At 34.8% G+C, this 26,700-nt stretch overlaps 1 protein-coding gene and 1 pseudogene across 1 annotated transcript in view; one reads left to right on the forward strand and one right to left on the reverse strand.

Annotated features, from left to right (window-relative positions):
- The window catches only part of Abcd3 (ATP binding cassette subfamily D member 3), a 60,484-nt gene that overhangs the window by 18,635 nt on the left and 15,149 nt on the right, over positions 1-26,700 (forward strand). Inside the window, exons 3-11 of the mRNA XM_070007709.1 lie at positions 7,584-7,682; positions 10,797-10,885; positions 16,671-16,740; positions 18,045-18,142; positions 18,511-18,634; positions 20,731-20,787; positions 22,599-22,741; positions 24,023-24,092; positions 26,174-26,243. Of these exons, the coding sequence (XP_069863810.1) occupies positions 7,584-7,682; positions 10,797-10,885; positions 16,671-16,740; positions 18,045-18,142; positions 18,511-18,634; positions 20,731-20,787; positions 22,599-22,741; positions 24,023-24,092; positions 26,174-26,243 (820 nt within the window). The remainder of the gene's footprint in view (positions 1-7,583; positions 7,683-10,796; positions 10,886-16,670; positions 16,741-18,044; positions 18,143-18,510; positions 18,635-20,730; positions 20,788-22,598; positions 22,742-24,022; positions 24,093-26,173; positions 26,244-26,700) is intronic.
- LOC138816755 (proteasome subunit beta type-5 pseudogene) lies at positions 264-5,384 on the reverse strand (annotated as a pseudogene).

Below are 26,700 nucleotides of genomic sequence, written 5' to 3' on the forward strand. Positions count from 1 at the left end.
ACCGGAGAGTATAATAATCTAAGGAAGTAGTCATAATTTTATTAGGTCAAGCCCATGATTAGATTTATCCTCCATCTTATTTATTCTCCTCTCCCCCACCCCCGCATTGAGTGCTACAATGGTAACATTCAACAAAGTAAAAAAAAACAGTGGCCTCTGTAGCGGCTCATTTATAACTGGTGACAACAGTGATCACAGGGGCTTTATAAAAAAGGTACAGATACAACTCTGGACTCCTCCACTCTAGAAGGGGTGTTGTAATACTACCAGTGACGGTCACCCCAAGAAATCCATCCTTTAGGGGGTAGATACTTTTCATGTAAATAAGCTACATTGTCTCTGGAAACTTGCTCCAGCTGTTTGCACAAAAGTGGTGGAGGTTGACTGAGCCTCCTGAGTAGGTGTCTCTGTGGGGGGCTTACTAGATGGCTTGGCAGGCCAGATCATAGGCTGCTGCCACTTCCAGTCATAGGAGTAGCCTCCATCCATGACCACATAGGCATATACAGAGCCAGAACCTATGAACAAGGTGGCTCCAGAGATCCCGTTCCCTTCACTGTCCACACAGTGGAGTACAGGTCCTCTCTTATCCCAGCCACAGGTCATGGTGCCCTTGGACAGCCCCATGCCTTTGTACTGATATACTGTGTTGGCAAGAATCATAGAGGTAGCTGCTACCGAGATGCGTTCCTTATTTCAAAACTGATAGCTGATAGATTTAACACTGCCCAGCTAACAGCCACTTCCAGAAGCTGCAGTCCACCCCCAGCCAGGGTACCCAGAAGATAAGGGTTGATCTCTGTTACTTTCTTCACTGTTTGTGAAGCAATGTAAGCCCCTGCTGTGGCCTGAATCAGCTGTAACAATGACTTCATGGGGAAATTTGAAGGCTATCATGGTGGTTCCAGGAAGCATTTTGATTCATGGCTCCTCTGGGATTCCCCGGCTAGGTGCAGCCAGGCCCAGCCCATCGATGGGACCCAGGTTCACCAGATTCCCTCCACCTCCAAGTCCAAAAACCCCTGCTGCTTTACCTGAAGCCTCTCCAGTATGCTGGCCAGTGCTGTGTCTCTTACTTATTCTTAAAAAAAAAAAATCTTTTTAAATTTTAAGACAAGATCTTTTTATGGAGCCAGAGTTGGCCTCAGGCTCTCAATCTTCCGATTGATCTCTCTTAATCCTGGGATTACAAGTGTGTGCCACTGTACCCTGCATTCATCTAGCTTAATGATTGATTGACTGATTAACTATCAGTATTGTATTGCTTTGTATGAATCCCATATTATTAAAATTTAGCCTAAAATTCCTTTTACTTACTTTGTGGTAACTGTTGCTTACATTAAATTAATATAAATTATAACCTTCAGATACCTTTCTGATGAACAGTTCCTTGGATAGATTTCCTACATCTTATATTCATCAGCTGATTTATCTTTTTTATTTATATTTTTTGTGTATTCTTTTTTTAAGTTGTTAATTTTTTATTCATTTGTCATTAATACGTGTTCTAGAAATAATATCTCTTTTTTTAATTGTAAAGGTGATTTACAGAGAGGTTACATTTACACAATCAGGTAATGAATACATTTCTTTTTAAACAGTGTCACCCTCTCCCTCATTTCTCCCAGGTTTTTCCCCTCCCAACCGGCTCCCCCTGAAGTTGTATAGTTCCTTTCCAACATAATGTCTAGTGAGCTCTCTCTGTCTCTCTCCTCTCTCCTCTCTCTCTCTCTCTCTCTCTCTCTCTCTCTCTCTCTGTCTCTGTCTCTCTCTCTCTCTCTCTCTATCTCTCTTTTTGGTCAGTTGTGGGGCCTGAACTCTAGGCGCTATCCCTTAGCTCTTCAGCTCAAGGCCTGCACTTTATCACTTGAGCCATAGCATCACTTCTGGCTTTTTCTGCTTATGTGGTGCTGAGGAATCGAACCCAGGGCCTCATGCATGCAAGGCAAGCATTCTACCACCTTCCCAGCCCCGAGTTGTCTCTTTTTTAACAACAGCTTAATTGAGCCATTCACAAACTATAATATTTATTTTAAGCATATAAATCATCAGTTATTAGTGTAGTCACAAAGTTGAATGGCTGTTACCATTGTCTTATTTTAGACAAATTTCCAAAATCTCCAATAAAATCCCATATTCCAATAGCAGTTACTCCTTATTACCCTGGTCCCTGAACTCCTGAGAACCAGTAATCTACATTCTCTATTGGTTCACCTATTCTGACATTTTATATAAATAGAATAATATAATATGTGGCTCTTTATGCCTATCTTTTTAAAAAAGTGATACTAGGGTTTGAGCTAAATAAATGTTAATTTATCTCTGCAAACATTATTGTACTTCACTGTACAGTATAATTTTAGATGTAATTCTTACATCCAGTATGTTAAGTTCAAGGTTAATAATTTGCACTCTATTCAAAATTGTTGCTAGTTTTTGACTAAATAAAGATCAAAGCTATTACTCTGTAACATTACTTAATCTTAGTGTTTAGGTTATGGTTTACTTAGCTGTAACTACATATAACTAGCAAAATCTCTTAGTTTCTTTCTTTCTTTCTTTCTTTCTCTCTTCTCTCTTTCCTTCTCTTTCCTTCTCTTTCCTTTCTTTTCTTTCTTTCTTTCTTTCTTTTTTCCTTCCTTCCTTCCTTCCTTCTTTCTTTCTTTCTCTTTCTTTCTCTTTCTTTCTTTCTTTCTTTCTTTCTTTCTTTCTTTCTTTCTTTCTTTCTTTCTTTCTTTCTTTCTTTCTTTCTTTCTTTCTTTCTTTCTTTCTTTCTTTCTTTCTTTCTTTCTTTCTTTCTTTCTTTCCTGAGGTTTGAATTTAGGGCTTTATATTCGCTAGGCAGATGCTCTACCACCATCCCTTTTTGTTTTTTTATTCTTCAGCTAGGGTTTTGTGCTTTTGCCTGAGCTATGATTCCCCCCTCAATTTCCACCTTCCAGGTGGCTGGGAATTATAGCTATTAGCCAGTACACCTGACCTTTGAAACCTGGTTTTTATTTCTCCATTTCTACAAGAAGCATGACAATTCTTGTGTAATTTATTAATTCATTTATTAAATTAATCTCAATATTTATCGAACTTCTCATGCCTGGCATTATTCTTGGCTTACAACATGTGACAGTAATAATCATACCCTTATGAAGCTAGTAAGCTTCTCTACATGTCAGCTAATATGCTAGAATAGTATCTTTAACAAAGGGAAAAATTAGAGCAGTTTAATATGACTTATTTTTAGTAAGCTTAAGCTAGCTTTCAGCTTTAAGTCTTTCCCATTCCTCCATATTATTGTGTAGTTTTTTAAATATCCTGAAGAGTGATGTCAGCATTCTTGTTTTGTAGTTTCTTAGTGTTTAAAAAAATGGGACAAGATATGTGTAAATCCAGTCTTCTGACATATTTATCGCTCATATCTCATATCTCTCATATCTGAGCTGTCTTACTTATAAAATATCTGTTGTCAGCATGTTATATGTCTTTAAGTTCTAGGATGGCTAGATTCATCTCACTTATTTTGTATTTCCTATTTTTCTGTATTTTTTTTGTTTCAGTACATAGTTATTTTCAGGTTGTTTAGTGTGAACAAGGTTATTTTAGGTTAGATTATATGATTGTTAGTAAAAAGCATAAAAGCTATATCCTAGTTCTATGCTTGTGAAGTTCTTAAGAAGTGTATATATACAGATATGCTAAAAAGAAAGGTGGTAGAATACATGCCAAAGATTAACAGCTGATGTCTCCAGATGGTAGGGATAGATATTTAAATTTTTGCTCATTAGGATTGTAAAATTTTTCTACAGTGAATGTAGAGAGAAAGCATCATAAAAACAATTCTTCTCTCATTAGTTTTTTTTTATTGTAATCATAATCTTTGGGATGGGATAGGGTGAGACAATCTTGTAAGATATAAGATTTAAGGAGGAACAAAGGAGTTAGAAAATAATAGAGAGATAGTCTGACTTTAAAATACTTCATTTACTTTGGCTTAATACATACTGTTAAATTTAAAACATAAAAGTAAACACTGTGCTGGGTTTGGTATTTAGTATTCCTGTATGTATCATTATATATTTGAGGTGTGTGTGTGTATGTATATATATGTATCTCCATAAACAGTATAGGTAGGGTTATTTTACATACTTAGAAATTTCATACATTCACTATAAAATGATTTATGTATCTCATTCTATATTTTTCCTGTGTAATGCCTTTTAGAGCCATCCATGTTGCTAGCTGGAGATCTAATTTTTTTGTGTGTGTGTGTATGTGCTGTTATTGGGGCTTAGTCTCAAGGCCTGTTTGGCTCTCTTGCTTATGGCTAGTGCTCTATCACTTGAGCCATGTCTGCTTTGACATATAGTGCTTAATTGGTGATGGAGTCTCTCCAGACTTTTCTGCTCTGGCTGACTTTGAACCATGATACACCAGGTGTTAGTGTCCAAATTAATTAGGATTACAGGCAGGAACCACATGTGCCATCATTTTGTTTATTGAAGTAGGATTTTTATGTGTAGCCCAGGCTGGCCTCAAACTCACTGTGTATCCTAGATTGGCCTTGAACTTATGATACTCTCGCCTGAGTCTCCACAATGTTGAGATGCTTGGCATGAGATATAATTAATTTATAGTACAGTTTTCTGTTGTATGAATATGAGCTATTTCCTATTTTATAATTGTTTATAACTTGCAGTGAATAAATTTACCATAATTGCAATGAATACATTTACTATAATTCATGTAATAATGATGTACATTTAGGTTGTTTTAAATTATATGGTATTATAAACAGTGTACATTTTTTCCCATTTACATAACTGAGCATATATACAGGATATACAAGAATATATGGAGAATAGATTCCAAACAGTAAATCTGTTGGATTATTTTATATCTTATAGTCACTATACATTTTCCATTGTAATGGATGACATATAATAGTACCAATTTACACATTCTCCAGCAATATAAGTGAATATTTATACTATTGTTAGCACCACATGGCCTTTTATTTAGTTCAAACATTGCCTTTTTAATCCCAGTGCATCCCAGTTTTCTAAGTTATCATATGATAGGGCATTGATCTTTGTCATTGTTACTCCCGAAAATTACATTTATTTTCTGGTTTATTATTTATTATTTTTAATTTCTTAAATGATTTTTAGTAGGGCTTGTTTTTTTTTCCTTTTCCATCATTTCCATGTTAAACTTACGTGACCAAAGTGTTTAAATGATTATTTCTTAAATATTAGAAGTGGGCTGTGGTGCAGTTCAATGGTAGAGTGCTTGCTTAGCATGCACAAGGTCCTGTGTTCAATCCTTAGCATTGGGAAAAAAAAGTTGTAAATATTGGGATGTTTAAACATTGGAATAGTACCTTGGATCATGCCGCTATTAACACAATGGCTTCAGGCTTCTCAGTGTACAGCTTTTTTCCTCCCTCTGTACAGTTTTGAACTATACTCAGTACCTATTAGGAGTCTTAGATAAAGCACTTAGCACAGTGTCTGACACAGAGAAAGTAGTTTATTCTGATTCAGTGATAAAACTATTAGTTCATCAAGTTAGATAGTAACTTAATTAAAGCACATTTACACTAATGTTGGTCTAGTATTATTTGGTCTGTTATGGGCATTTGTTAAGAGCACAATAGAGTAAGGCACTACTGGCTTATGCCTGTAATTCAGGAGGCTGAGATCTGAGAATGGTGGTTTGAAATCAGCCAAGTAGGAAAGTCTATGAGACTGTTACCTCCAGTTAACCACCAAAAAGCCAGAAATGGAGCTGTGATTCAAGTAGCAGAATGCTAACCTTGAGCACAAAAACTCAGGGACAGCTCCCAGGTCCTGAGTTTGAGCTGCGCAGTAGTTAACCAAGTAAGTGAGCTATGCCCATAAATGCCTGGAAAAAATGAGGCATGAGATCAAGTTCGGCCTCTCTTGCCTTTTCCAGGGAGTTTCTCTTGCCTGTTTTCCCAGTTCAAGAGTAGTAAAGTAAATATTGCTGACCATTGTTATGAGCAATGAGGAAAAACTGCATGTGCAGGATGCTTTGAGTTCAACACTACTGTGGGTGCTTCATTTTTTCCCATAATGCTGACACCTTCAGCTAATGGCATGCTGTCTTTCAACAAATCTTAAATTTTCACTCCATCACTTAAGCACTTTCATGTTTACCTTACTTTTTGGGAGACATATTTTCACAGAATTAATGATAGGGAAATACTCAGCAGATAGTGATTTAAACAGCTGATAATATGGGACTGCTGGAGAGTTTTTCTCCATCAGCTGAGCTGGATAATGTGCATCTGGATATTTACTTTTTTTTGTTGTTGAAATTCCATCTGATTTTTGAAAAATTGGCTATCATTTTGACTGTGTTTGGTCAAAACAGCATAGAATAAATCTGTAAGCCAGGTGAGTTTAACGCCAGGCTTTTATGTTACTTCTTTATGTTTGCAAATTATTTTGTACTTACGTTTTCATGGGCCATCGAAAACAAAGTGATTTCTAAGGACTATAAGGTTATCTTAAGTCACTTTTCACTGACACAAACTTTACTGTGGCCTTGAGGCTCTATCTTTCTGTCATTCTTGTTTCTTGGCTGTAGCATCTTGATGCTCAGTGGGTGCCGTAGTTCTATCACCAGCACTGGGTTTTTGTACTCAGTGTTCCTGTGCCCCTTCTTTCCTTCTAAATAGGCATGTGGCATCACTTTCTCTCAGATTAAATGTCAGGATCTTTATGGTCATCCTGTCCCAGTCATTCTTTTTTCATATGACTTACTTATTTACTTTTATCTATGTTTCTCCTCGAATTTATTAGGAAGAGATAGTGAATTGGCATATTGCATATTGGAAATGTTAACTTTCTTTTTTCATGGTGCACCAGGGTGTGAACTTACAGCATCCCATGCTTTCCTTGGGCTTGTTTTTCTCCCAGCAAGCATACTGTCACTTGAATCATCACATCTCCAGTCTAGCTTCTTTGCTATTTAATTGGCAATAAGAGTCTCATGGGCTTTGCTGTCCAGGCTGGTTTTGAATCCATCCTCAGGTATCAGCCTATCAAGTATCTAGGATTACAGATACTAGTGGTAGTATGAGCCACCAGTACCTGACTGTCGATTAGAAATGTTAAATGATAAAACTGGGAATGTAGACTTTTTTTTGTAATTAGTCAGAGACCATCCTGTTATGGATGAAAAAAGAACAAGTCTTCTATTAATCAAGAAGTAGATAAGGATAATATTTTTTTAAATTAGTACTTCATTGTTTCTTTGACTTCCTTTACTACTGTACCTTTTTCCTCACTGCATTCAGACTGGCTGTTTTATTCCTCCTTCAAACATACCTTCACTTTGCTATTTTACACTTACTGGTCCATTACTCCTGGATGTTCACATCTCACCTCTTTATTCAGTATTTGAATATGAAGAGCAGCATATATATGCTTTCTAAGTGCAACATCTGTTTTAATGGTTGCCTGTGTAATTGACTTGCACTAAATGTGATTCTTCAATCTAATTGTTATGCATTTGTTACAGCTATCTTAAAAGGTCTTTTTTTCTTCCTCTTCCAAATATAGAAAGAAGGAAGAAAAGAGCGAGCTGTGGTGGACAGGGTGTTTTTATCAAGGCTCTCACAGATTCTGAAAATCATGGTCCCTAGAACATTTTGTAAAGAGGTAAGTCTTACACGATTACAACATTAAATGGATAGCAATTCAAGATACATGAGATCAGAACAATAATAAATTTATCTCAGAATTGTCATTTGTCATGTGAGTACTCTTAATCAATGGCAATTTTTTAAAGTACCTTTTGAGATACTTTTTCCTTGTACTTTCTGTGATATGCTAGTATATTGTACTGTAGCTACCTTAAGTGCTGTTGTTTTATTATAATTAATACTGTCAAAAACAAGATGCAGTTTTAAAAGACAAAGCTTTTGGAAATCAGTAATATGGGATATGTTTGAGAGTTGTTTCTTTTTAGTTGATTTTATATATATATATATATATATATATATATATATATAAAAGATACTTCAAATAGTTTCTGAATTCTGAATTTTTAGGAAATGAGCTGATGATTTTGTCATTATTTCACAAAAATTTTAATGGTTAGTAAGTAGTGCCGTATTCCCAGCCTTTCCTCGCCTCGGCATTCTCTCATTCTATAACCAGATGTATCACCATCTCCGATTCTTTCTTCTCATATCTCATCCTTTCAGTTACTGCCATCTGATTTTTTTCTCCTGGATGTTACAGTGACCTTTAATTAGGTATTATCTTAAGACCTCATTTTAAAGGTTTATTTTTTCTGTCCAATTTATTTCTGAAAGCAATGCTTCCCTTCCCATTGTTAAAATTTTAAGAAGGATTTGTTTATAACAGTAGTGAGACAAAGATACAATGTGTAGCAAGCACTGCAGCTCCTAGGAGAATTTGGTTCTTCCAATGTAGGCCTTGCCCTTCTTCCTCTTCTCGGCCCAGCCCTTGTCCTGTGCTCTGGGCCTCCATTCATTTGCAGTGACATCCTCTTGTCTCTGACATCCTGCCCCTCTGCCCCCAAACAGTATGCTTAATAGATAACCTTCAACACTGCTTTACCTTTTTTTGTGAAAGCGTCACTACTATTTAGGCATAACTCATTATTAATTATTAATTCTACAGCCCATCCGGCTCTGAAGACCCCTTATTTAAAATACAAACTTTTCTGGGAAGAGTGACATATCACCACTTTAATCCAGTTACCAACTCAATGCTCATTTTTTTTAAAAGTGATTGAGGGTTTGCTACATGTAAAATGAATGAGGCATGGACAGGTCCTCAGGAGTTCTTGAGAGGATTATTTTGCAGCCTTCTATTTTCATCTGGCTCTAGCCAGAGTAATTTTAGGGGGGAAAAAAATCTAACCTCACTCAAACTCCAGTTCAAGAAAGCAAGTTCAACTCCCTTAGAAAGCACTAAAGATGAAGGTAGAGTTAGAGAAATGAAAATACTGCATGCGACTGTTTGGAATTTCTCACATTAAAAGCTGAGGGATGGACTGCCTACATCATGGAACTCTAGTTTCTATTGCATAAACACATTAATAAGGAAATAGTGGTGGTTCTAAGAACATTGTTTTAATTATGATATTTTAGAATGAGAGAAAAGTAAATAAGCTTTTATGCTCCAGTGATTAATTTTGAATTGAGATATTTAAGATCTGAATTAAAAGGTGGCATGATGTGTCTGTGGTTAGTATTCATTAAAGTCAATAGATTCTTCTGCTGTTGGTTGAATACCTAACTTAGGAATGGTAAGATCAGTTAGGAAAATAGCAAACCTTGGGGTAGCAGGTATCACAGCTCGTTCACACAGACTCTTTGATGTTTTCTTATGATTCCATGTAATACTTAACCTGCTATGAATCTGCCTTGTATTTCATTTAAAGGCTGTATTTTTAAAGGCTTTTCCTTCTCTAAACAGTATTTGTTTTGTAAAAATTAAGTGAAAGATTCAGTTGCCCCTTATTTCAGTAATTTGGAACATAGTATTTGTCTAACAAGTTCTGCCTCCCATGTTCCAAAGCGCTTTGCTCTGATTTTCCTCTGTTTTGTTTCTAGGTTGTATAAACTCTGCTGGATATGCAATACCAGCCATACTTCATATGGTTTAATACATTTTTTCCCCCTGCTAAATCCTCAGCCTTTCTTTGCTCTTAATTTTTATTGTTTTACTTGGTCTGTTTAACATATTTAACATACTCGTAAAGCCAGAAGTGGCTTTTGCTATTCAGACCTTACCATCCATCTTTGATATGAATTATACAAATATGAATAAATTTGTCTGTTGTTTTTCTGTTCACATTTCATTCTTTTTTAGAAAACATCCTTAAGTAGCTGTACAATTTATTTTGATCAGTGTCACCCCTTTCATCATTCTCTCTTATCTCTTCCACCCATCCCCTCAATTTACCTAATTCTGTTTTCACATATGTACATTGGATATTATAACTTACACATGAATCTTACCTTAATTAATAGGTTAATTGAAAACCTTATGAAGACAGGGACGCTATTAGAGACTTTTCTAACAAGTTGAACTAAATGTTCATATTGACATTTATAACTTATGAATTGTTCATAAGTTAAATTTCTGTCCTTGACTCTTTGAAGGTAAATTGTTTGACTTACTTAAGATTCACCTTGGGAGAGAGGGAGGGAAAGGGTGACTGTCCAAAAAGAAATGTACTCATAGTCGGGCGCCGGTGGCTCATGCCTGTAATCCTAGCTACTCAGGAGGCTGAGATCTGAGGATTGCGGTTCAAAGCCAGCCCAGGCAGGAAAGTCTGTGAAACTCTTATCTCCCATAAACCACCAGAAAACCAGAAGTGGCACTGTAGCTCAAGTGGTAGAGCGCTAGCCCTGAGCTGAAGAGCTGAGGGACAGCACTCAGGCCCAGAGTTCAAGCCCCACGACTGATCAAAAAAAAAAAAAAAGTAAAAAGAAAAAAAAAGAAATGTACTCATAACCTGACTTATTTAACAGTAACCCTTCTGTATATCACCTTTATAATTCAACAAAAATAAAATTTAAAAATTCACCTTGGAATTTTGGATAAGAATATTAAATGGTTTGTAAAGACTCTCTTCCATTTATATTGTTATTTAAAAATTGACTACAGTTAAAATGGAGACCAACTACACTAACTTACATAAAGCTTTGAAATCTGAAACAAAAAAATTTTGCCAAGGTAATATTTGTTCTAACTTTAAAATGCATGAAGTTTACTATATTTGGTTTATTTTAGACAGGATATTTGATACTTATTGCTGTTATGCTGGTATCTAGAACATACTGTGATGTTTGGATGATTCAAAATGGGACACTCATTGAAAGGTACTTGTCCTCCTAATTTGTCACGTATTTAAACATTGTTTCCCAGTTTTTTTATGATTGCATTTTGTTAACAATACCTTGTGTAACTTTTTGTCCATGTTTCAGTGTTAGAGTGTATATTTGTTTCCTAATTTGGGAGGAGAAAACTCTCTTTTGTATTACCATGCCTGTATCCATCTTCTCAATGTTATACTGCAATTTATTGTTATTATTAGCTGTTATTAACTGTTACCTTAACTATTTATAGCTAAGCCACATGCTGGGCGTTTCAGAATTTGGTTTGCCCTGGCAAACAAAAAAAAGTTTTTGTTTTTGTTTTGAAATTAGCTTTTGCCTGCTATTCTCTGTAGTTCAGCTCAAGGTTTTTGGAAGTATTATAAAATCTTGATAACATTGTAACAGGGTCAAACATACCAAATAATCACTCAGTTTTGTGTGTGCTTTTACCCTCTTAGCAGTTTATGTTTGAACTGTTTTTTATCATTATTTTAGGAATAAATTTCTTTCATCTGTTTTCTGCATTAAATAATCTGTTTCCTGGATCTTTTACTATTATTTTGCCCTAATTTTACTTTCTCATTTTGGCAAACAGTCTTTCTGTGAAAAGGAACAAGGAAAGTAAAAGTTTTGAGACTTTGCAGATCTGAAACTATCTTGTACTTCCATCATTAATTAATAATTTAGATGCATTTGTTCGTTCCAAGTTGGAAGTCATTTTTTCACTGGAATTTTGAAGCACTTTTGCTATCCTAGCTCTCCACTCTGGTTGTGGGCAGACTAGGATAATTGGTAGAATTGTAAGAACTGCTAATGAGTGTACCATCCTAGCAATTCTGGTTTGGTTAGCCATTACTTTTGGAAACACCCTAAGTAATTTTAATTTGCTAAAAAAGATTAAATACTACATAACTGCGTATCTTATGTTAAGTAGTGGATCTAGTTATATTCTTGTTGCCCCTTCTTTAGTAGAGATTCTGACTTCCCCTCAAAAACAATGCTTTAAACATTAGAAAATATTTTAATTGTTGATGTCTTATTAGTGTTTGACAATTTTACTGACCATTGTTAAGATTTTTTTTTCATCATTAATTGTGCAGGACACTGGATAGGTTCTTTTCAACCTAAAAATTTGTTCCTCATTCTGGAAAAATTTTTGTTGTCTTCTTAAAACAATTCTTCCCATATTTTTTCTGGAATACTTGGTTAATTGTTGAACCTCCCCCCCCCGACCTAATCGTTTTATTACTTTTAAATTTCTCTACTGTTTTCATCTGGCAACTATGTTCTATTTTCTAGGAAATTTCTTTATCATGCATTAAACTATGGTTATAATTTTTTAAAATTTCCATCAACTGTCTTTTGTATAGACATTTTTTTTTTAGTCAGTTGTGCAGCTTGAACTCTGGGCTTGGGTGCTGTCCCTGTGTTCTTCAGCTCAAGGCGAGTGCTCTACTGCTTGAGCCACAGAGCTACTTCTGGTTTTCTAGTGGTTTATTGGAGATAAGAGTCTCATGGACTTTTCTGCCCTGGCTGGCTTTGAACTGCGATCCTCAGATCTCAGCCTCCTGAGTAGCTAGGATTACAGGCGTGAGCCACCGGAGCCCGGCTTGGACATTTGTTCTTATAGGAATTATACTTTCAAATATGAAATATTTAATATCTGAAGCTATTAATTTTGGTTTTATTTGTGTGTGTGTTTTTTAAAGCTTGGAGTGTATTTTCTATCTCTCCATGGTCCTTTTCATTTATGTTAGAGAATTTTCCCAAACAGTCTATGATTCTTCACTGTAAATCCATATTTTAAAATGAATGCTTTAAAAATCAGGAGTTCCAGGCTTGTTGATTGTCTGCTCTCCCTTGAAGGGTGTTTGTAGGGGCTTGTGTGTGTGTGTGTGTGTGTGTGTGTGTGTGTGTGTGTGTGTGTGCGCACACGCATGCATGGGCACACCTATTGAGGAATCCTACAACAAATTCTAAGAACTTAAATGTAAACATAATTGGAATGCTTGTTCATTGCTCCTATGATACCAGCTTTAGGGGAATAAATTTTATTACTAGGTTTGGTTTCTGTAAACTTCATGCACAAGTAATTTGAGCCACATGTATACATGATTGATAGAATATATCTTTTAACGTAACTTGTAAACTTAAGCTTTTCCTTTGATAATTTCATCTCTAATTTTAAATGCCTTATCTGTTGGTAAAAATACAGTTGCCATCCCCCAACTATGTATTGTTTGTTAATTTCCTTGTGGCAGCTGCTAGGTACATCATCATCTTAGGAACCTGTTTAGAATCACCCACATTATAAAATACTTTTAATAGTAATGGCATGGATTGGAAATTTATTATTTAAAGTTTTTCTATTTTATTCTTGTTTTATAATTTCATACTTTTGTAATAAAAAAGAATATTACTTTTTTCTAAATTAGGGATATTCAACCTTAATTCTACAGATGCTGGCTTTTGATTTTCTCAAATATTTAAAAACCTGAGAAAAATGCATCACCAAGAGCAGGTGATATGTAACTTAATGGATGACAGTGGACAAGAGGAAGCTACTGTGTAGTACAGGCCAATTTGTATTTCCTGTAGGTAGTCAACCTATTGGATACTCAGTTTTTAAATTGTGAAATAAAAATTTGTTTATAATTTTTTCTACAAATTCTCAAAAAGATTTTATGAAACATTAGTTTGGTATCTTAAACCTTACAGAAAAGTTGCAAAATAGTACAAAGAACTTCTCATACCCTCAACTAAACTAATACTTGTCAGTTATAAAGTCGTCATTTACTTTGTTAGCTTTATCCTAAGTAAATATTTTTGAGCATCTGCTGTATATGAAATCTTTATATTTGCTTAAATATTAACATTTTATATTTTCCAAGTTAAAGGTTTAAAATATGACACATTCTTAATGTAGTAGAATTTTATCAGAAAATTAACATGTTTCTGTATCTTACTGCTAAAGCTACACTGTAAATAGATTTATCTGTTTCCTTTTGGCTTCTTCCTAAGTAGGTTTAAATTCATTTTTTTGCTGCTTAGAAAGTCTCCAGGAGGAATTGTGGTTCTTTTTTTTTTTTTTTTTTAATATTTTCTCTTTTTTTTTTTTAGTTTTTATTTTATTTTTATTTTTTTGTGTGCTGGTCCTAGGGCTTGAACTCAGGGCCTCATGCTTTTTGCTCAAGGCTGTCACTACTTTTTTTCTTTTTTCTTTTTTTTTTTTGGGTCTGGTTGTGGGGCCTGAACTCTGGGCCTGGGTGCTGTCCCTCAGCTCTTCAGCTCAAGGCTAGCACTCTACCACTTGAACCACAGCGCCACTTCTGGCTTTTTTTTTTTTCTTTTTGCTTATGTGGTGCTGAGGCCTCAGGCATGCAAGGCAAACGCTTTACCACTGAGCCACCTTCCCAGCCCCGAGTCATGGTTCTTAATGGGCTTCAAGATACATTTTATTTTTGCCCATACAAGCAGCATGTTAAAATCACCAAACTTCTCTAGAGATCCTTACATATTTTAGAGGTAGTAGTGAGTAGGTCTACAGTAAAGATATTCTTTATTAATTATTATTTTTCTTTTGCAGTGGAATAATAAGCAGGAATAAGGCTTTATTCAGAAAACCATTTTTTAAATTTATTGCTGCTACCCCACTGGTAATCCATTGTTGAGTGCTGGCATGTGCTTCACCAGGATCTTATAATCTTAAGTGTGTCACAGCTTGGGCAGCATGAAAGCACTTTGGTTTTACATGGTTTGTTTGTTTCAAGCAATGTTAGCTTAAACTTGTAAACGTTTGTTACTCTTCTAATTGCTTGTTTTTTTTCTAATATTCACACTAAGCACCATTTTTGTATAGTTCTGTTTTAATGTTTTCCTATTTCAAATGTTTTTAGAAAAGCATTTTTGCTTTTTAAAAGTTATATTAGAATCAGACTTAATTTTTCTAGTTTTCCCCTGAAGTATTATCAAGGAAATGTTACATGCTGTAAACCATTCTAAGAGTGCTAGAATGATCTCATTATGTATTAAAATCATTGAGAAGTTCTTTGGTAAAGATACTTGTTAGAGCTGGGTGCTGGTGGCTTATGCCTGTCTGTAATCCTGGCTGAGGCTGAGATCTGAGGATGGTGATTCAAAGCTACCCCCAGAGCAGAAAAGTCTGTGGGACACTTATCTCCAGTAAACTACTCAGAAAAAAGGAGAAAGTGGCACTGTGGCTTAAGTGGTAGAGCACTAGACTTGAGTGCCCAGGTCCTTAGTTCAGGCTCCAGGACCAGCAAAAAAAAAAAAAAAAATCACCCAAAAAACAAGATACATATTGGCTTTGTTTAACCCAGATTTCCTCCAATTCAAAGAAAATTATTTTCTTTTTGTATACCAGCAATATTTTTGTGAGGAGTTAGGTGTAAATCATTTAGCACAATATTCAAAATATTATTTTATTATATTGGGAATATTAATAAGAATTAAAACTTTACAATGAAATAGCAAACTTACTTTAAATTCTTAATATATACTCTTATTTACATCTATCTATCTATCTATCTATCTATCTATCTATCTATCTATCTATCTATCTATCTATCTATCTATCTATCTACCTACCTACCTACCTACCTACCTACCTTTTTTGTCGTCGTGGGGCCTGAACTCTGGGCTGGGAGCTGTCCCTCTCAGCTCTTCAGCTCAAGGCTAGCGCCCTACCACTAGAGCCACAGCACCACTTCTGGCTTTTTCTGTTTATATGGTGCTGAGGAATCGAACCCAGGGCCTCATGCATGCAAGGCAAGCTCTCTACCACTGAGCCACCTTCCCAGCCCATCCATATATTTTTAAAAGATGAATATATAAAACAGAACAAAAGTAGATGAAACAGTAGCTGATTTTGTTTAACATCATAAGGGACCTGCCTGTCTACAGAGCCATCCTGAGACTTCACCTGTTTGTAGTCCCAGGGTGGGCCAGTTGGAACTCACAGGTGACATCCCACTGCTAACCTTTTATATGAGTAAAATCTTAAAATCCCACAGGAGCTACTTCTACTCTCTCATGGCAGAACTGAGTAGTTGCAAGTAGAAATTAATGGCCTACAAAACCTTTATAAGTTAATCTTTTTTTGTGCCATCATTTGTTCATGTCAGTGAGAATCAAGGATGTCAAAACACTTGAAAACATAGATCTGAGGATCGTGATTCAAGACTAGCCCACCAGGAAAGATTGAGACTCTTCTTGGATAAACTACTCAGAAAAAGCTGGAAATGGCACTGTGGCTCAAGTGTTAGAGGGCTAGCCTTGAGAAAAAAAATCTCAGGGATAGCATCCACGCCCGGAGTTCAAGCTCCAGGAGACAGTCAGTCAGTCAGTCAGACAGACAGACACACACATAGACACACACACACACACACAAAAGCAAATGCTAGCTTGATTTATTCGTGGTATCACAGTTTCCCATCCCTGGAGCTATATGCAGTTGTTAATTATTTGACTAGCTAGACTCCATTTGTGACAGCTGTGTCTCCCCCAACCCCACCTGACTCCATGACCTAACCCAGGACCTTCTTATTAAATGTTCTCATTTATAGTGAGGTTCAATCAAGCTTTATTTAAGATGGTGACATTTCAAAAGTTGCAAACTTGTTTAGTAAGAAAATGTTTTTTCATATCTTTTTTTTTCCTATTTTGATTCAGTAGGAATTCCAAGCAATTTTAGAGTTTTATAGAAGTTTATTTAATGTTATATTTTGCTTTTTTTTGCAACTAATGCATTGCATGTCATGGTTTGCAGTGGTATCATTGGTCGTAGCAGTAAAGATTTCAAGAAATACTTATTCAACTTCATCGCTGCCATGCCTCTTGTAAGTTTACTTCTTTAAAAATGCTTATTTAAATAGGGGAAATTTTCACCTTATAAAAGATCTTTGAAGAATTTTACAAAATGTACTCTTTTAAAGATTTGTATTTTGTTCCAGTTTTGAGTGTGTATCCTGATTTTTTTCAATGTAAACCTTTATACTAGATAGAAAAAAGAGAGATTTCATTCAGTGTCACTTACAGTATGCATATGTGTGTATTATATATTATATAAATATACACACATATACTTTTTCTTTTCCTTCTTTCTTCTTTAATCTTCAGTACAGATATTCTCCACTGCTTAGCAAACATCCTGTTACATGGCATTGTCTCTCCCAGTTGTAAACCAAAATTATTTTCAGATACTGTCAAGATGGGATTGAGACAGAGGGACAGATTTACATCATCTTAGTGGAAAGCCATTATTTTAGACTATAACTCGAGCCACTATTAAGTTAAATTGAAATTTGTGATCTGAATTTATTAAAAGGAAATTGTTTAGTCTAAAATACAAGCCACTTTCTTGGCTTTTATTCTTATTTTATTGTACTGTAACGCTTTTAGTAGTCTAAATTTAAGGGTCGAAAAGAGAAGCTTGACTGTAAAAAGCTAATTAAATTGAAAATATGCAAGACACTCCAGCTTATAAAGCTTAAAGATGGGCATACGTAGTTTTTAGACCTTTAAAATGAAAGGTTGAGATAAACAACAGATAGGAAAGATTGGCTTCCACAGAAGCCCATCATTTATATAAACATTGAGAAAACTTATAGTAAATGTGAATTAGAAAAGTAAATGTGAATTTGGAACTTACGTTTTTAATCATAGCAAAGATGAGTAAAGAGTTTAAGAAATAATCTTTAAAAAAGTGTAAAATTTACATTATTTTTTAAAACAAAGACACAAAGTATAGAAGAAATTCTATTGTCTAGGTTATAGACAGCTAATTTGTAGGTAAAAATAAAATGAACATAAATGCCTGAACTTCTAACCTCAGATCTTTTACATTTGATAGAAAGATTACAGATTTGATTGTGTTTGCCAGAAAAACATGACAAGAGAGATTACATAATAAAAATATTTTTTATTAAGTTCCAGGTAAAATTTAACTTAGGGTAATTAAAGTCAGTTTCATTTGGCTTACTTTGTGGGTTTTGCATTGTTATAAATTCTGAGTAAAACAGAACTGAATTATATCACTCGACTATCAGTTATATAAAAAATTACAGGATTTAAGAATGCAACAAATGATAGAGAAGTTACAACTTAGAGAAAGTAGAGCAAAAACAATATTTGTTTGTTTCAGATCTCTCTGGTTAATAACTTCTTGAAGTATGGGTTAAATGAACTCAAACTATGCTTCCGAGTAAGGCTCACTAAATACCTCTATGAGGAATATCTCAAGTAAGTGATAACCTATTTTCAAATTAAAAATACCTACATTGAATAGTATTGCGATAATGAGGTAGAGATGTTTTTCTTTATGTATTGAATTACTTTTCAAGAAAAGATCTTACACTCAGCAGTGTATTATTAATACATTTGAATGAAATCCTGGCTCTCCTTGAGTTGACAAGTCTCAAACCTGTGTGTGTGTGTGTGTGTGTGTGTGTGTGTGTGTGTGTGTGTGTGTGTGTGTGTGTGTGTGTGTGTGTGTGTGTGTGTGTGTGTGTGTGTGTGTGTGTGTGTGTGTGTGTATAGTAGATAGCAAAATGAGAATTTTTTAATTTGTTTTAAAAATCATGTCTTAAAATCACTTTTTGTTCTTTTAGATCTTTCACATACTATAAAATGGGAAATTTGGACAACAGAATAGCAAATCCAGACCAGCTGCTCACACAAGATGTAGAAAAATTTTGTAATAGTGTAGTTGATCTTTATTCAAATCTTAGTAAGGTAAGTTTTTCTATTTAAAAAAAAAGGTGTTGGGTTGAAAATTTAGCTCAGTGGAGGAGCAATTGCCTGGCAAGTACAAGGCCCCGAGTTCAATCCTCTACAAAAAAATATTCTTTTTGTTAAATTTATTGAATTTTCATAGAATTTATTGGATGGACAAAATACAAAATAACATCATATCAATATTTAATTTTTTATAAGAAAATTAGAATGTTTACAATTATTTAAATTATTTTTTGAGGTGGTTTGGTCCCAGATTGATAATTTAGTGCCTTATGACAATTTTGAGAGTTTTCCAAGTTAGTTTAGTAAAAAAAAAATTTGAATTCATTTCTTCACCTATGTACTTCTAGCAGTTGTTAGAATTTGATTTTCAATTTGTTTTCAATTCCACATCTCTAATAACTACACAAAGGACTTCCTGTTTTCTTATTCAATGTCTCTTAATTCTAGTATATCACTTTGAGTCAAAAGATTTTTCCAAGATATAAGTTTATTTTAGTTTTCTAATTACTATTTTCCCCTTTCTCAGAATATTGCTAAAACATTTAACTTGGATAGGCCTTAAACAAGTTTTCTTTCTTCCTGTTAGTTCCATCAGTTGTTAGCTGTCTTCTCATCTTGTCACTTTTACACTTTTGTATAGTCTTCATTATCTGCTGCATTGACTAGCACATGGAGTAGCACCTATAAGATTGTCTGCCCAGTATCCCCCTCCCTCTTCATCTTAGATGCTCCATCTTATACTCTAAGCAACATGACTGCCTTTGGGCTGGGATAGGAGCTTGTCTCAAATTGGCTTGATTATAATATCTGTGCTTCAGGTCATAGTTGACGTATATATTCAGTCTTTTGACAAAAATACTGTATATAAGGGACTAGATCCTGTTGTAGGACTAGGAATGCTCTAGGCCACAGAGTCAATTCTTAGAGGTTAATTGTGGTACAGGTCCACTAGTAAAGAATCTTTCACCCATGCCAAACTTTGTTATTTATTTAGCTCTCCAGAGGCCTTTGTTGACTGATCCTAAACTCTAGGAATTCTAACTAACAGTAGCCTAATAATTAGCTTTCTTTTCTGATCCTAATGCCACATTACAAGTTTGCTTTCTCTGTACATGGATGAGGAGTCGTATATAGGTAGATGAACTTGTCAGGATTTTGTAGCCAATTTCATAGCTAAATTATTGTATATCTTTTATGTCTTGGCACTTGAGCAAATGTGGTCTCAGGTCTTGTGTACTTGGAATAGAGATGAAAGTTTTCGAATTAATTAAAATGTTGCTATTCATGAAACATGTTGAATCATGTTTGGTGTCTGGCTAAATTGTCTTTGATAAGTCAAAAATGAAAAAGTACGTCTAGTACTAGCTAATTCATAACCCAAGCCAGCTATATTAGTAATAATGTAGATATTAGATTTAAAGTGAAAACACACAATTTGGGTTCCTTGAAAAACGTTACAAAAGCATTTATTATTAAAAGTATTACAATAGCATTTTTAAAAATGTAAGTCTAGGTAACCTAGTTCTTAGATACAGTTCTTAAGTTGTCTCTGCATGTGGAACAGGACCTTAAGACTCTGTTTCTGGAAGTGTGAGTTTTATATCACAAAATTAGATTTCATGGTACCACTTGATTATTTCATTGAATAATTGTTGTGATTAAATACAGTAACAAACTCAAACAATATTAGAGCAGGGAGACACTCTCATTTTACAGGTGAAGATTTATAGAACCTAAGTAAATAGGTAGCAGATTTGGGATTACAATTCAGGTAATCTTGTTTAGTGACTTTTAGGCTACATTGATAAATTACTGAATTACGGTTAATTATCATGGGAGAACTATTTTAGTTGATAGAAAATATGAAATGTTTTACTTATCAGTAGACATTCTTTAGAAAATGTCCATTTAAAATTCCTTAATAACTGTAATTTAAAGTGTATTTATTGATCTATGTCCTATTATGTGCATTGAGAACTCTACATGTTGGTAATGTTAAGTAACATTTTGTATTTAATATGCATTAGTTAGCAGTCTGAACAATTGAGTTCTGGGGTCTAATGTTATATATTTTGATATTTATTTTACAGCCATTTTTAGACATAGTGTTGTATATTTTCAAGTTAACAAGTGCAATTGGAGCTCAGGTGAGTTTCCTCTTATTTTACCTTTTAAATTGCTAGCTTGATACTTTTAAGATTTTTTTTTGTATCAACATGTTTTTAAATGAATGAAACTTAACATGGCCTGGTTGTAAAACAATACTGTAGTAGAGATTTTAAAGATATTTTAATTGGGCTTTTTAGTGTCTCTTAAGTCAGAGACTCAAAAACTTTTGGCAGTATATAACCAGAAATACTTAAGAATTGAATGTACATGCATGCTTTATTTACTACAAAGTAATGTTGGAAAGCAGATTTGGTGACAATCATTTTAATGTAAAATTTGAATGTTAAAATATATGCAGTACATTCAAAATAAGGATAATAATTTTAAGCATATTTTATAATAATATAAATAGTTGCCAATACTTTGGCTGTTGGCTACATTACCCTGTCTTTGATATTTGTGGTGGCAAAAATTATCTTTAAATTTTCTCTGAATATTTTCATTAGAGTTTAACGTGTACTCTTTAATATGTATTATTATGCATGTGTAATAATCATACTGTGTGACTTTGTGTACATAGGTAAATGCATATGTATTTTGTAGATGATTAGCAATTTATACTTTTGTTTTTGCCTTCCAAAAATGGTAAAATAGTTTTTCATTTTAATTTTTGCCAATTAAAAAAAAACTTTTTGCTACCTCATGATTCAGATTCAATCATTGTGATAGTATATTAGAATGAATAGACTTAATTTCTCTTGTCTCTGTGCTGTATTAAGGTATTTGCTTTTATTTTTCTAATTCTTAAGAAGTATATTTTCATTTACTTCTGTTATCTGGTTCAGCATTTCTTAAAAGGAGTTTTAGTCATCTCTGTGCTCCCTATTTGCAATAATTGTTAAAATCAATCAAGCTTAATTTTTGAAAATGTTGAATACATGCTATGTTAAACTTACATTATCTTAAATAGTAGAAATTTTATAAAGAAAGTTCTTACTGGGGCAAAATTAAAATATGGTAGAAGTAGGTTTTTCAAGCAGTTATAATGAATTCTGATAATGGGAAGTTTCAAGCATGTATTTAGTGTTTGTATGATCTACAGCAGATAGTTGATCTGCTTTGAGGCAGTATGTAATGTCTGTTAAGTATGGTAAACCTGCCAGACATGAATCAACTTCCCTGAATAGCAGTTCAGAAAATTATTATTTTGGTATGGCAGATAGGATGTATGTAGGAATGAAGAGAGGGCCTATCATGAGCTTGGAAGCTAAGCTTGAAGCCCCTTAAGTTGGTCAATAGTGCTGAGGTCATTGACAAAAGTAAGTAGTAGAGTAGCTGAAGCAGGGTGCTCAAGCAGGGAAAAGCTGCTTGTTGGGTGATTATGCTTGCGGCATCTGCAGTTAATACCATAGGCAATTAATACTATAGGTTTCTAACTGTGATGGGAATAGAAGTATAAGTTTGGGATGAGAAGATGGCCAAGGAAGGAATCGAAGGAACTTGAGGAAATATTGAATATTCAAATAGGAGGCAAAAAAGAGATCTGAGAATTTATTGTGGACTCTTTAGAGAATACTAAGGTGAATTTCAATAGAAGACTGTTAGATGTCATTAAAAGATTTTAGGTAAGCAAAAGGTGGGAGCATTGGAGGGAAGGACCTGCAGGTGAGAGAAGTATAGAGACTGGTGTGTGTTTATTTTAGGAAAGAATCAGGGCAGAACAGTTAACCGAAGAAACAACTTCTCACAGTCATTGGGGTTCATTCTAGAAATTGTACGTTTGCATCCCAGTGGATTTTATTTTATGATATCCTTGAGCTTTGTCTGTTTTTTTCTTTCAACGTAACAGGGCCCAGCAAGTATGATGGCCTACTTGCTTGTTTCTGGGCTATTCCTAACTCGACTTAGAAGACCCATTGGTAAGATGACAATAACTGAGCAAAAGTATGAAGGTGAATATAGATACGTTAATTCCCGGCTCATCACTAACAGGTAAGGAGAAATATATTAAGCTATACAGAAATTTATTTTTATGGTTATTGATGTCATTTATATTGATTCTAGTTGAATAAACAAAATAGTGTATGTATTTACTTGTTCTGAAAAGTCATATTATGGGACTAGCATGGCTGAAGTGGTAGAGTGCCAGCTATGAGAAAGAAAAGCAAGGGTATGAGGTCCTTGGTTCAATCCTTGTGATGCCTGTTGAACTATGGAATTTTCATAGCTTGGAATTTTACTATTTGTGATTCTGATACCTGGGTTCTTTTATCATTCTCTCAAGGAAACTATGAACACGGGATAAATGTGATGCATCCTTATGGAAAGTTAATTTTACTTGAAGGAATTGCTTATATAATAGGAGAAATAAACGTTCATTTTGGAGTAGAATATAAACCTTACATTAATTTCTAAGGGAAAGAAAAGACTTGGGAGAGTCATGGTATTTACTGAATGCTGTTTAAACAGCAATATCTGGACTTCCATGTGCATATTTACTTCACTGGGCTGTAAGAGGAATTTTACTGGGGCAGTTTACATCATACTTGCATAGTGCAAAGATAGGAAACTTTAGAGTCAAATAGACTGAGAATTTTAGCTTCTTGACTTGTTTGCTATGGGGCTTTAACATTTACTTACTGAATCTTGCTTTATCTGTTAGATGCTCTTGTTTTTGACTTGAGATCCTGTAGTCCTTGTGGTCCTACTCATACTAGCTCAACAAAAGGGGAGTAGTTTCAAGGATGTGTGGTGTCAAAAATAAGAACCGTTCTGTCTCATCAAGGCCTTCTGGGAGCTGACACTTATAAAGCCACAAGAGATTTAGCTTGCTTTTTTGTTTTCTAAAAGCTGAATATCAAGGCCCTGCTACCTGTCTTTTTCTGTCTTTCCCCCCTTCTCTTGTAACTTATAGTCTGTAATGTGTGTTGTAGCCCTGTCTTCCCATATATCAGGATATTGACTTTCTTTGACTTACTTCACATGTGTGAGGGTTAGGAGGATTAGCTCATCAAAGCTTTCCTAGCTGAGCTTCTTGTGGCAAAGGCTGTAGAGCTGTGTATGATCCAGTCAGGTGTGTGTGTGCTCCTGTGTACCATGAGCTCAGCTAGGTTCTGGATCCCAGGCACAGCCCCTGGGTTGAGATGCACCAGAAGAGTTCTTAGTTGCTTCATTTAAAACCAAGTATTTATTTATTGAAGATTGCATTTTAATTATCTTTCAGTGTTCCCTAACATTGAAATTAATTGCTGAATTATTTTAACTTTTTAATAGTGAAGAAATTGCCTTTTACAATGGGAATAAAAGAGAAAAGCAGACAATCCACACAGTCTTTCGAAAACTGGTAAGATAACAGAACTGAGTTCATGTGTATTTCCATAAGTATAACTATTTATTTGGTATATGTTGTGTATATATACGTATCTTAAAGATAGGTAGTTTAAATGGTTATCAAAATGTTTGTACTGTATTTTAAATGAAAAGTAGAGATTACATTCATTAAAATCTTCAGTAGTTGTAAAATGAGTCTTACTAATGATAAATTTAGTTTGTTCTTATTGAAATCATGAAAGTGCAAGGAAGATTATTGGGGAAACAGGAATCAGCAAACTATTTTTAAGGGACCAGACAAGATGCATAGAGTTTTAGGCTTTTCAGATTATGTAGCCTCTGTTACATCAATTCAGCTCCCCTACTCAAAGGTAGCCATATACAACACATAAGTGAATGGGTATAGCTGCATTCTAATAAAACTTTAATCATAAAAACAAGTGACATATTTGGGCTGTTTACTGACCTTTCATTTGGAATATAAATATTTTTGCTTATGAAAGCTGTATTTCAGTTTTTATTTACTTGAGTACTTGGAAAATTTTAATCCAAGTAATTTTATTCATTATGCGCTCAGTAGATATTGATGATCTCTTGGGTACTTAGTGGGTACAGCCATTAGTACTGACGATAATTAGGCAGGTGAGTGAGTATGACAGATTAAGTCTTGCCTTCATGAAGTTAAGATTTTAGTGGAAGTGTGTGGAATTATTTCAGATTACTTAGAAAAGTTAAATAAGGTATTTTAAGTTATTTCAGAAGTAGAATTTCCATCTAACCATATTTAACATGTCTGAATTTGTAGAGTGCTCACTGATAAACTGTATGGAAGGCTCTTTTCCAGGAAGGAATATGCCGACTGGCTTCCTTCGTCTCTTCCTGTGGATTTTCAGCCCACATGTTAATATTTCATTGAGGCTTTACCTTTTCTTATTAGCTTACTTGAAATGGCCTGGAACAGTTCCTTCCAGTCTAATATTCTAGTTTCATAAAAGCATATATTGTATTTTATGTTGTAGTTTGTTGGTTACTGTCTTTCTAGAATGCAAACTCCGTGAAACTCCATGATCTCAGACACTTGTTCTATTCTTATTGCTGTGTATCTCCAGCATGGAATCCAGTGTCTGACATATACTATTTCCTGAAAAAATATTCCAGCCATTGTTCTAGAATCACAGGGGGTATGAGAATAAGCTAAGCTATTTTAGTGCAAGAAACAGTTATTGTATAAGCAAGTGGTTGTTCTGTGTAATTTCAGATGGTAATACTCTGGCCAAAATGAATCAGGGTAAAGGGCTAGAGAATGATGGGGCCTGTTTGCTGGCTAGTTAGCTAGAATGGCTAAGAGACTCCTTCTTGATGAAGTTACATTTTATCAGAATCCACAGGAAGTGAGGGAGTCACAAACTGTCAATGTCTAGGAAGAAAGCACCACTGTCATCTCCAGTAAGAGGAAAGCCTTAGAACAGGGATATGTTTGAAAGGAATATAGAGCCAGTGGCAGGTCACACAGCACTTTAAATAATCTGATAGATGGACAACTTGAAAACACTGATAACTGTGATCCTCTTGATCTCAGTCTCCCAGATAACTCACATCAAAGCTGTAGACTCAGGTTGTGTGACATGGCTGTGTTTGCCTTAACACTCACTCACATTGTGTGTCATCTAACTCTTAGGGAAAGCACAGGCCAGGTGTCTTCACCAAAGCAAAGTATTGAGTGCCAGTTTGGACTAATGTTCTACCCAAATTAGCTCATCCTTCCATTTTCTGTGCTTTGGTTGTTGACAAGTTTGGGGTTATAGGTGTATAACGGTATTGCATATACAAACATTGTTCTGTTACACACAAGGGAAACAGCATTATTAAAGTTATGTGTTTTCCATTTCGTTTGCGTAAAATATTTTTAATGAAGTGTTTGGCACCTGCTCTGTGGTTAGCATTGTGTTTTAGGAAGTGTGGTGTACAATATAAGGAAGAATCATAGGCACCTAGTAAATGTTCATTGAATAAATGAATGCTATGGTTTGCTTGTCTTGATAAAGTAGTTTTTAAAATAAAAATATATTTATAAAACTTCTGTTTTTCTGCCAGGTGGAACATCTACATAATTTCATTTTCTTTCGATTTTCTATGGGCTTCATTGATAGCATAATTGCCAAATGTAAGTGTATTTTGAAAGAGATGTTATACTAAAGTGTGTGAAAAAGTGGGATAATGATAATCCTTACAAAAAAAGTTTTGTTAGTGCTGGGGTCCTTGCACTTGTCAGGTGGGCGCGCTTCTACTGAGCTGTGCCGAGCCTCTGCTCACTCCTTTTTTTTTTTTTGCACTGGCTACTTTGAGACTTGTTTTTTGCTTGACAAGAACCTTGACCATTATCCACTTAGGTATCTTCCCATTGTTGCTGGGATGACACTTGTGGCATGCACTGCCGTGCCCAGATTCTTCTCTTGAAAAGGAGTCTTACAAACTTTTCTTTACCCAAGCAGGCCTGGAATTGCAATCCTGCTGTTCCCAACCTCTCATGTAGTTAGAATGACAGAGGTGCACCACTGTTCCCAGCTTGATTGGGAAGGGGTGTCACAAGCTTTTTTTTGCCCAAGTTGTTCTCCAACCAT

The sequence above is a fragment of the Dipodomys merriami genome, unplaced genomic scaffold (assembly GCF_024711535.1).
Source record: "Dipodomys merriami isolate MVZ:Mamm:240054 unplaced genomic scaffold, mDipMer1.0.p SCAF_7, whole genome shotgun sequence".
In the NCBI taxonomy this organism is placed as follows: Eukaryota; Metazoa; Chordata; class Mammalia; order Rodentia; family Heteromyidae; genus Dipodomys; species Dipodomys merriami.